The 11,375-nt window shown below is 47.5% G+C and overlaps 1 protein-coding gene across 1 annotated transcript; it reads left to right on the plus strand.

The window, feature by feature from the left end:
• Positions 1 to 702: 702 nt before the first annotated feature.
• RHOU (ras homolog family member U) lies at positions 703 to 10,249 on the plus strand. The gene is given in 3 exon segments (NM_001098147.1): positions 703 to 1,112; positions 2,634 to 2,692; positions 7,966 to 10,249. Coding segments are annotated over 3 exon segments (768 nt in total). The 5' UTR covers positions 703 to 859; the 3' UTR covers positions 8,422 to 10,249.
• The last annotated feature ends 1,126 nt before the right edge of the window (positions 10,250 to 11,375 follow it).

Here is an 11,375-nt window from a genome sequence, read left to right on the forward strand (position 1 = left end):
AATATAGAAGGGAGTCAGAGAAAAACGGATTTTTTTTTCCCCCTAAATAATACCAATGTCACCAAATTACATTTACGTAGATGAAAGAATTGGGGCTATAAAGACATCTGTTGGTTCAGGGCATGCTCAAGAGAAAGTCACACTAGCATTAACAGTGGACCTGCGTTCCTTTGCTCCCAACTGATAGAAGAATACGTTAGAAGGACCAAAACCACACGATGGGCTTCGGCTACATAAAAGTTGCCTATTAACTCTGCCTCCTTCCGACGACTGTCGCCCAGGCCCTGCACTGCCTCCTTGGGTGGAACGCTGTGGCCTGCGAGGCAGGGACCGCTGGGAGGAGGGGGCGCAGGGCCGGGAGGAGCAGGGCAGTCGTCGGGCACTTGGGCGCAGGAGGCGGGACCGCGAGCCCCTCTGCGGTGGCGGCAGTGTCGGCGCCGGGAAGCCTCCCTCCGTGGCCTGGTTCCTCGGCACTTCCCAGATTGGGCATCTGGGGTTCCCCGGTGGGTGTCGGGGTCCCTGCACCGAGTCGCGGTCCCGCCCCAGCGCGCGCGGCTCCCTCCGGCTCTAGCGCACCACACGGCGCTCAGACGGGGGCGCTGTGGGCCCGACGCCCGGACCTAGCGGCCGCTCCGCCTTCTCCCCGCGCCCGCCCCCCGCGCGCCGGGCCGCCGGGAAGCAGGAGGAGACAGCGCCGGGCCCCGCGCCGCTCGGTCCGCAGTCCTCGGCCGCAGAACACAGGCGGCGTCGCCTGAGCCTGAGCCCAGCCGGACCCACCCGACCGCCTTTGTCTGCGCCGCGCGGCCGGAGCCGCGGCCCTCGAGTCGGGGACGGCTCCCCCCGCGGCTTGCGCGGGCCGATGCCCCCGCAGCAGGGGGACCCCGCGTTCCCGGGCCGCTGCGAGGCGCCGCCCGTGCCGCCCCGCCGGGAGCGCGGGGTCCGTGGGCCCGGGGCGCCGGGGGGCCGGGGGCGCGCGGGCGGCCCCGAGGGGCACGGCGTCAAGTGCGTGCTGGTCGGCGACGGCGCCGTGGGCAAGACCAGCTTGGTGGTGAGCTACACCACCAACGGCTACCCCACCGAGTACATCCCCACCGCCTTCGACAACTTCTCGGGTGAGCGGGGCCGTGGGGGCTGGGGCGGAGGAGACCCCGGGGGACACAGGGCCGCCGGGAGTGGGGTCTTAACCCGGGCGCGGGGAGCCGAGGGCGCCTCGCAGTTCGGGTACGGACGGCGGGGTCGCACAGGTCGCGCCCAGGTGGCCTGATCAGTTTCCTGCGTAAAGCAGTTGCGTCAGGCCGACGTTGCTGGCGCCGCTGCCGGCTTTCGATCGGAAGGTGACGCGCAGGTGCCATTACCTGTGGCCCGAGGGTCGGTCTTTTCCAGTCAGCGGCTCCTCTTCCGAGGGCGTCTCCACTTTCAAAAGCCGCGGAGAGCAGGGACAAGTGTGGACTTAGTGAAAATGGCATTGGAGGCGCTGGGGAAGGCTGAGCTTTGGATTAAACCAGGATAGTAAAGATGACTTCTTGCCTCTGAGTCCCACCGCCCCCGTTGGCTCTGTTTTTGATTCTTAGTGTCTTTTCAGTATCTCTTAAGCTCCTGAAAACTGTTATGTATGCGATGCTGTGTCATTTGGTTTGTAGCCACCAAGATAAAGTAATCTTTCCTCTTGATTTTTCAAGTATTCTTGAAATTTATGAAAAAGTTAAAATCCATGGAAGCTAGAGTGAAATGCTTTCTCTTGTTCTTAAAAAAAAAAGAACTTCGTGATCTTTCAGAAAGTTTTGACGGCAAGGACTTGCTTTCATCTACCTGGAAGGCACCGTAGATAAAGCAGTGCTGTGCTGGTGGGTTTCCCACCTAAACGATATTGAGTGTGTGTGTGTGTGTTTTAATCCCCTTCTTCAACTGAGTAGTACAAACATTTATAAACAATTTAGAAAGTTGTATTGAGACAAAACGGAGTGCTTCATCAAATAGAGCACTCTGAGCAGCACTCTGATGCAGGCCCCTCCCCAGATACCCCTTCCTAGTGGAAAGGTGGACATGATTTCCTTTTCTCGTTTAATCCTCTCTTTGAGCTGACGTGGAGAGATAAGCAGTGCCCTCTTTTATAAACAGGACAATACCGGCAGCCTGTGTTTACACATGTTCTCAAAATAAGCTTCGCTTTTGTGACAGACCCCGAAGTTACCAAACATTTCCCAAGGGAAAACAGACTTATTTGTGAGGTTTTCCCGTGGTTTAAAACCATGAGGTTGGTTCCCACCTACCCTCTACCCCACCCAGTGTTGTTTTTGTGATTTTTGAAACACATGCCATAGGAAAATAAATCGTCTGGGGTTGGGAGAAAACTCAGACCCTTCCAGGGTGCCATCAAAGGCCCTGGGCCTCTCTGCCTTCTCTCTGGGCATGGAGCGAATTGCTGGCCTGGCAGGTTTGCATTAAAAAAAAAAAAAAAATGCTTCCATGGAGTCTCCTTGTTTTAGGCAAGTCTTGAATTTGTTGGGGACTCAGAATAGGAGCTGAAGGGTTTGGAGTGAGAGTGATCATACAAACTAAAATTATTGTTCTTCTGGAAAGGGTTCAAAGAGACCCTCCCCACTACTGACAATCCTCTCGGTCTTATTTTTAAGCTGTGGTTTCCGTGGATGGGCGGCCCGTGAAACTCCAGCTCTGTGACACTGCAGGACAGGTCAGTATCACATCACTGCTCAGTGCTGGGCAAGAACAGGGTCTTTTAAAGGCCTTCAAATACTGCCCCTCTCCTTTACTGGGCCATTCTAGAGCCCCACCCCCACCTTACAGAGGGTGGAGGTGGCGGGGAGAGAGCTCCACACCAATAAAGCAGGGTTTGGCACTGGTCATTGTGGGCAGGACAAGGGAAACAGGGTCAAGAGCGGTTCTTATCTTCTGGGAGTTTCTGATCTTATTTACATTCTGGTTTTTATTAAAAATTGTCAATGATGCTTTGTACTCATTTCTCAGAGTAAGTTGGCAATGCCTTATAATCATTTTATTAAAGGTCAACAAACCAAATTCTTAAGATATTGACTCAAGAAAAAGATGGAGTTCATGTCAGTAAGTGCTAATATTTCCTTTCCTAACCTGGAGGAATGAATGAACTGGGACTTGGTCCTTCAGAATAGTGAACATTTATTTTTGTCTTGAGGGCCAGGCACTTGGATGAGACAGCCAGGGATGGGGAGGACTCAGTATGAAGTCCCCTCTGGGGTGTCCGCAAGAGCTGGGGGGCTCCAGTCCCCCTGCATGGTGCTTACATCACTAATTCTCACTGTGCCGTCTGAGAGCCCAGGGTCTGTCTTTGTTGTTGTTTAGTCATTAATGTTGTTGTTTAGTCGCTAAGTTATTTAGTCCGACTCTTTTGCAACCTGTTGGACTGTAGCCCACCAGGCTCCTCTGTCCATAGGATTTCCTAGGCAAGAATACTGGAGTGGATTGCCATTTCCTTCTCCACAGGATCTTCCCGACCCAGGGATCAAACCTGCATCTCCTGCATTGCAGGTGGAGTCTTCCCCGCTGAGCCATCACAGAAGCCCCTAGGGTCTGTCTTTAGAGCTTGCCAAAGCCACAGTTAATAAGCACGTAGTTTCTCCAGTGCTTGCTAGAGTTTGAGAAAGTCCTGGGGTAATTTATCGACAGATGAAAGTGTCCACTTCCTTTCTAAGATGTCATATGACCACCTACACTTAAGAAGTGTCTGACTTTTCAGTGTCCCTAAGAGCCTCCTCCAAACCAGGGCTTCTTAGTCACTTACCCACTGCGGGACAGCAAGTTCAGGGCTTTGTTTTTCAAACTTCAAGGTGACACAAGACTGGGCTGCCTCGATCCCCAGTTGAACATTGGTTTGGCAGTGGCCACAGGGCGCATGTCATAGCCCAGCTTCCTCTGCTGTCTCCTTGCCCTTCTACTGGAGCAGGAAAAAAATGAAAAACCACGCAATCTGAATTTTATTGCATATGGAAGAAAAAATCAAAGAACATATATCCTTCTAATAATTTTTCTGGATGCCCTGCTGCTATTTATAATTAAAGCTTAATTGCTTTGTGTAAATCAAGAATGTTTTTCTTACTTTGGGTCACATTTTCTGGTCTTTACAATGAGAGTTGGGTAGCCCCTCAAAAAACAGAGGCCTCCCTGCTGAAGCAAGAAGTGGTAGTTGAAGAGTCTGAGAATAAGAAGAAGGCAAGAAAACTCAAGAAACCAAAGGGCATGCCTATCTGGGGCCCTTTAGGGAGGAGCAGACAGCCCAGTGCAGGCAGCTCCCCACCACCAGCTCACCTGTCAGCTCTGATGGCAGACGCAGCTTCCTGGGCTGGAGCTCCCTGCCTCATGCCTGGCCGGTGCCTGGCCCATAGTGGACTTTGCTTGTGTTTACAGACTGGATTGATAAATAAATAAGTGCTGAGTCCCGCAGGATGCAAGCTTAAGTCATGGCTTGCCCCTTGACGGACTATAGTCCGTGGGGAAAGACAAACCACTTAGTATTGGATTGGCCAAAAAGTTAATTTGGATTTTCCAGTAGGCACTTATAGAAAAACCCAAATGAACTTCTTGGCCAACCCAACAGAACTTGTGAAGAAATCAACAAGGTTACAGGAGGAGGAAGGCAACATTGGTTTGAAGGACAGGATGGGTAGAACAGGAGGAAAACCTCTGAGCAGGTTTGGAAGAGGATTAGGACTTTTACCAGGAGCACTTTGTAGAAATGATCCTGAATTATCAAGGAAGAGTTTGATATTTTTCCTTAATAGGATCTGTTTCAAAGTTAAGGAATCACAAGAATCATTTTAGAAATGATTTCATGAAAAAGCTTATAATTTGGGAAATGAAAAGGTTTCAGTGCAAGTTGGTACACTTTGGTTTATTTGGAAATTTTCCTTCATTTTCCTGCCTCTCAGCAGTGTTTTTGTTGAGATTCACTGTGTTTCTTACCTGATGGAGTGGTTAGTATGCCTAAGAGTGTAATGTGTGAGGCCACCATCTACAGATTTATGGAAAACCACATCTTCAAAAAACCATCTTCAAAACTATGAAAAATACACAGCTCGGGCTTTCCTGGTGGTCCAGTGGTTTAAGACTCTGCTCCCCATGGAACTTTGCTCAGTGTTATGTATCAGCTTGGATGGGAGGGGGGTTGGGGGGAGAGCTGATACACATATATGTATGGCTGAGTCCCTTCGCTGTTCACTTGAAACTGTCGTAACATTGTTTATCAGCTATACCCCAATATAAAAAAAAAAATTAAAGTTTGTGGAAAAAAAAGACTCTGTGCTCCCAATGCAGGGGGCCTGGGTTTGAACCCTGGTCGGAGAACTAGATCACACATGCAACTAAAGATCCTGCATGCCACAGCTAAAACCCAGAGTAGCCAAATAAATAAAAATAAATTTTAAAAAGTACACAACTGGTGAGATAAAGTCAGTTTTTTCCCAGCTCTCCAGCTATCAATTAGTATTTGTTTTGATTGTTAGTAAAACCAGGCAAGGTGATAGTCCTCTCCTATCCTCCTTACCCCAGATCTGATAACCTCCCTTTTTAAGGGACTTGATTTGACACCTGCCATATTTCCTTAGCGTTGCCTCTGCCTGTGGTGGCACATCCCCCCAAGTGGTGGTCATGGTAGCTTACTGGGGATAAAGTGACTCAAGCTGCCTCCTTCCCAAATACCAGGAGAATGTGGACACAGGTAGCTGTTGCCTGGGGATCAGACATAAGTTTCACATAGCAGTTGAGAGCTGGAAAAATAACTAGAAATTGCTTCTTATGCCTTGGGGCCTTTTTGTTGGGGGCCTGGTGTGCATATAAAATGTTAAAAGTTTTTAACACTGGACTCATTATGGAAATTTCACTGTGATCAATTTCACTCCAGTGGAAATTGATCAGACTGCAATAGGCTGTCCAATAGCAGGTAAAAACTCTTCAGCTTCTGACTCATGAGGCACCTGGGAAAATCTTTATACTTAAAAAAAAAACAAACACCGGTTGCTACTAGACCAGTGCAGCTGTCCAGCTACCTGTCAGCCCCACCCAGCCCTACCCTAAACCCCAGGCAAATCTCTGGGTCTCAGAACTCGTTTCTCTAAGGGTCCATTCCAATTGGACTTGTCACACATACGTGTGTGGCATTTATTTCTGCAAATAGCTAAGGTTTCTGGTCAGGTAGAGACCAGCAGGGTTTAGTTTCTGCTTTGCTTCCTGAGTCCCTCAGCCAGAACCTCCACAAGTCTGGGAGCCAGGTTGTCGAAGCCATGTCCCAAGGCTCAGGGCTGTGTTTGCTTTTCTTTTTATTGATAATACAACCCCAGATCCAGGGCCTGGCCAGGCATGATGCCTGCCAGCAGTGAGGGCAGAGACTGTCCTGTGCTGCTTTCTTGCAGGCCTCTGGGAACAGAGGGAGTGTTTCATTAGAAGATCCTCGGGGCTGGGCTGTTGGCCACCTGGTTGGGTTTCTGTGTTTCTTCTTTCAGCACAAAGTTGGCACTGAGAAATCCAATTCTTCTTCTTCTTCTTTTTAACTTTTGCATATAGAAGGTGGAGAATTGGCAGTGACATGGTGAGATGCCATATTGCTTCCTGAGGATTTAGCTGGTCAACTTCAATATTGTCACTTGGTTGTCACCCTATAAACTGAAATACAGGGCCTCAGACGAGGCACGTAAACTCAAAAGATCCAGGCTTTCTTCATCCCTAGAAAAAGTCCACAGGTGCTACAAAACATGTGCATAAATAATAGTTTGTAAATAATCATAAGGGCTTCCCACGTGGCTCAGTGATAAAGAATCTGCCTGCCAATGATGAGCCACAGGAGATGTAGGTTCAATCCCTGACTTGGGAAGATCCCCTGGAGGAGGGCATGGCAACCTACTCCAGTATTCTTGCCTGGAGAACCTCATGGATAGAGGAGCCTGGTGGGCTACAGTCCATAGGGTTGCACAGATTCGGACACAACTGAAGCCAGGTAGCATGCACGCATGCATTTCCCTATAAGGACTGAGGCCATGTGTATCTGTTCCCAACCAAATCCCCTAGGTCTGGGGTCCAGAGTCCTGTGTGCATCTCTGTTAGTGAATGCACACAGTGAGGCACTCAGCAGGGTGATGGTTTATATAATCAACTCTGACTTATTCCATTCAGTTCTTTATCCCTTGGAAGTAGGATGGGTATGCCTTTTCTCTGGTCCTTTTATCTTCCCAAAGCATCACTCCTGGAGGCCTCTGGGGTTTGCGGAGAGAAAAGGGGAGGGAAAGTAAGAGAAAAGGAAGGAGGGAGAAAAAGATAAAGTGAGATAAAAGGTGTATTCAGCAAGTGTGAGAACATATTCACTTGTGTTTTAAGTGACATTGAGAGGCACACATTCTCTGGGTCACTGTGAGAGTGTCCAGGCCTAGGTCATCAATTCCAGTCCTGTGTCTGAGTCCCATGATTCTGCACCAAGTGTGCCCTGAGTGTGCCCTGGATATGCATAGCACAGATGGGTTGAAGTGAGCCAGGCTTACAGCTGCCATGAGGATGGGCAGAGCTGCTGAGTTCACAGACTGGGGTTTCCTGGGGTCTGGATGAAGCCCCGAGGATCAGTGTGGGTACCATCTACATTTTAAAAGCCTGGCTAAGTACCAGAGTTGAAGCAGTAAGTCTGAGTTACTCTACCTTGAAGGCTAGAGAAAGTAAATTTTATTTTGAAAATCCATCTAATATAAGTACTTTTTCTACAGTAAGTTGCAAGTAGGTCCTGAGCAGTGAGGAAGGTTTTTGGGCAAGTTTTGCAGAGCTGGGAGTGAGGCCCCACTTGGCAGCAGTGGCCCTTATCGGGCTTTGGTTCTTCCTTCCACTATCTGTGGGCTTTCTGTTACCTACCAGACCCTTTCCAGAAAAATGTTCAAATGGTCTCTCTGCTGATGAGAACGGATGTAAAAGATAACATTTGGGTGCTTGATTCCCTTGTAGGATGAGTTTGACAAGCTCCGGCCTCTGTGCTACACCAATGCCGACATCTTCCTCCTGTGCTTCAGTGTTGTGGGTCCCTCCTCCTTCCAGAACGTCAGTGAGAAGTGGGTGCCAGAGATTCGGTGCCACTGTCCCAAAGCCCCCATCATCCTCGTGGGGACACAGTCGGACCTCAGAGAAGACGTCAAAGTCCTCATCGAGCTGGACAAATGCAAAGAGAAGCCGGTACCCGAGGAGGCGGCCAGGTTGTGTGCCGAGGAGATCAAAGCCACCTCTTACATTGAGTGCTCGGCCTTGACTCAGAAGAACCTCAAAGAGGTCTTTGATGCAGCCATTGTAGCCGGCATTCAGTATTCGGACTCCCAGCAGCAGCCAAAGAAGTCCAAGAGCAGGACTCCCGACAAGATGAAGACCTTATCCAAGTCCTGGTGGAAGAAGTACTGCTGTTTCGTATGATGCTGATGGGGACCCCAGCGGGCTGTGTCCGACAAAACCCGCACTAGAGGCTATATTAGCTGACGTGATTCTTTGACTGTATAGGACCTGTATAGCGAGTGCATGTATATATGGATTATAGGAGGTGCTCCAATTTATGTGATTCTTTCTTGCCTTTGACCTTCTTGTTTGTTTGAGCTGAGGGATGAGATACTTATGCAAGATATCTTGAAGTAAGTTAAGAATTTTTCATAACTCTGGAAATTTAGAGCTTTAGACCTTTTGATTAATTTATATCTAATATGAAAAAGGCACACCTCAGGTCTGGGTGTCCAGAGTGAAAGTTTGCTATGAGATAACACACAGAAGAACAAAGAAGAAATGGTGGTTAGCTATCCCTTCACTGAAGGCTGGTCAGAGTAACTCAGCTTTGAAACCTTATACTTTTTTCCCCTTTGTTTTAAGGAAAAAAAATCTGAGGGAAAAAAAAAGATTTCTGCCTGTAAAACCTCAAATCAGACACTTTGGTTATATTCTTATACCCCGTTGCTTAAGATTTAAAAACAACCAACAAAAAACATCCCACTGACAATGGTGCTATATAGACCAAAAAGGAAAAATTGTTGAAGGGGGTTTTTCATCCTGAGATCATGTGAACAGCCAGAATGCCGTGAGGAGTACAGTGGTAGCCCGCAGCTCTCTTATTCTTTAGGGAACGACTCACACTGAGATCAGAGTGTGATGTTTGCTGTCATGCACATGAGCCAAGCTGCCTGAACCTCTATGATGACAGCGCTCAGGAGACCTGCCTGGATTGGTTCTAAACTTCTAGGCCTTCCCTGCCCCATCTGCAGAGAAATGAACACTCTAGCAGGGCTGTAGCAGGCAGGTGTGTTGGGAAATGAAACAAAATGTCTTTGTTTTTTTTGTTTTTTTTTTAAGTCAGTCCAAAGGTACTTCTTTGTGTACACACATGAACACAGATATATATGTGGCTGTTCTTGCTGCCGATTCAGACTTTTAACTATGGGAAAAAAAACGTGGCCCCAGGAACAGCTGTGATGGAAGCCTGGCTTCCTCTTTTAACACTTTTTGGAACAGAACTCTTTTTAATGATATCTGAGATGTGATTCTAAGTGTATCTTCACACATTTTGGAGCCTATGTTAAAACATGTACATCTCTTAGAACCTGTTTTAAAATTAATGCCTCTTGAAACCTACTAAAGCCACAGACACCTCTCAGGGAGCTGGCAGCAGAGACAGTGTGCGGGTCAGGGGCCATGGAGGTGGCAGTGGCAGGGACCACAGTGCCCTTGCTCAGCACTTTCTACACTGTAGAACAGTCAGAAAACCACAGATTGTGACATATTTGTGTTGTTCCAGATGGTGGCTTTTAGGGCTTTATGTTCTGGAGGAAAAAAAGTGTCACATCCAGAGAGCAGTTTTGCTCTGGGATGGGGTTGCTTCTGGGTTGCTGAGAAGTAGCCAAATACATCAAGTTGTGATGTCAGGCTTGCACTGGTGAAGAAGATCTACCAAAATCAACCAGTAACTGGGGAAATTTCTCTAGTGCCAACAAGTAGAGGAGTTTATCTTTCTGTGGATCTTGTCCTTTTTATATTAAAAAAAATCCAATTTGTGTTTCTTCATATAAAAAGTAAATGATCAGGCTATACTTTAGGTTAGGGGCTTCTTTTTTTCTGTTAGTAAATAAAATTAATTTCTTCATTTAAAAACTGAAATACATACTGTTCACTATTTATTTTTCAGTACATTGAAATTGATATCATAGTTTCCTAAAGCATTTAGTTACAACCTGAGTGAATAAAATTACTTCTTTTATGGAAATGCCACAAACAGACCTAATGAAGTGCATCTGAAGCTTGGGGCTTGGCTCACCAACTCGTGAACCTCTCAGGTGGGGCGCTGCCCGCCATGGTGTGGAGTGGGGTGAGGGAGGGCTCTCTGACTGCTAAGTGATTTCAAACAGTTTTTATATATTAAAGCAAATGTCATGGAGTACAATGCAAGTTGATTTTTAAGACCGAACACAAAACTTGAAAGAAATTTTATGCCTGTGACAGCATATCGGGCCGCTCTTGGTCCCCTGGAGTGGGGAACCTTTGCCATCCTCTGCCTTTAGGACCACTGACGGCCAGTGGTTTGTGAGGAACACCTTTGTGGCCTAGGTTTTAGAGCTTTACTCAAGTGTTTTATTCTTAACTTAGCTTGATGCAGCCTGTCCCAGTCTAGACGGTTGACATTGAAATGCAACAGGTTTTAATATGTTGCCAAATTTGTAAGAGTAAAGGTGGGATTGTAATTGACATTTTCCTCCATTTTTACCTCATGATGAAAATGGAGACTTGGGCAGCAAAAATTTTTTTTGGCTACACTTTGCAGTATGCAGGATCTTAGTTCCCTGACCAGGGATTGAACCTGTCCCCTCTGCATTGGGAGTGCAGAGTCTTAACCCCTGAATTGCTAGGGAAGTCCCCAGAATTTTTTAAAAGTATGTGCTTGAGTTTTTTATTTACTTCCAAGCTCAAGCGTCATTAAATTTACAGCTTGATATTATTGCGTAGGAGACTATCAGAGTTGTGCTTTGGGAAATGCTCAGCATTAAGTTGGGCAGGCCAGTCATAATGTAACAATACAGGGTCCACCTTTTTCACCAAGTGTGTGGAAATGAACCTTTTGTAATGTTGACTGCTGTGCCTGACAGACTTAAAGAGAAATCTCCGAGCTCTTACACAGGGCAGGTCTTCTCCCCAAGTCATGCTTTTCTTTTTTTAAGCATAAATGATGTTGAGCAGAACAGTCTTTTTGAAGATGCTCTCCAGGTGGTAGCAAACAAATTCTGACCTACAGCTCTTAGGGCACCTGCCTTTTCCACCAAAGAATTTCTCTGGGAGTGAAGAGAACATAAGGCGCATGAAGAAGCAGGCCCCAGAGGTGTCCTCGGAACGCGTCC

The sequence above is a fragment of the Bos taurus genome, chromosome 28 (genome assembly GCF_002263795.3).
Source record: "Bos taurus isolate L1 Dominette 01449 registration number 42190680 breed Hereford chromosome 28, ARS-UCD2.0, whole genome shotgun sequence".
In the NCBI taxonomy this organism is placed as follows: domain Eukaryota; kingdom Metazoa; phylum Chordata; class Mammalia; order Artiodactyla; family Bovidae; genus Bos; species Bos taurus.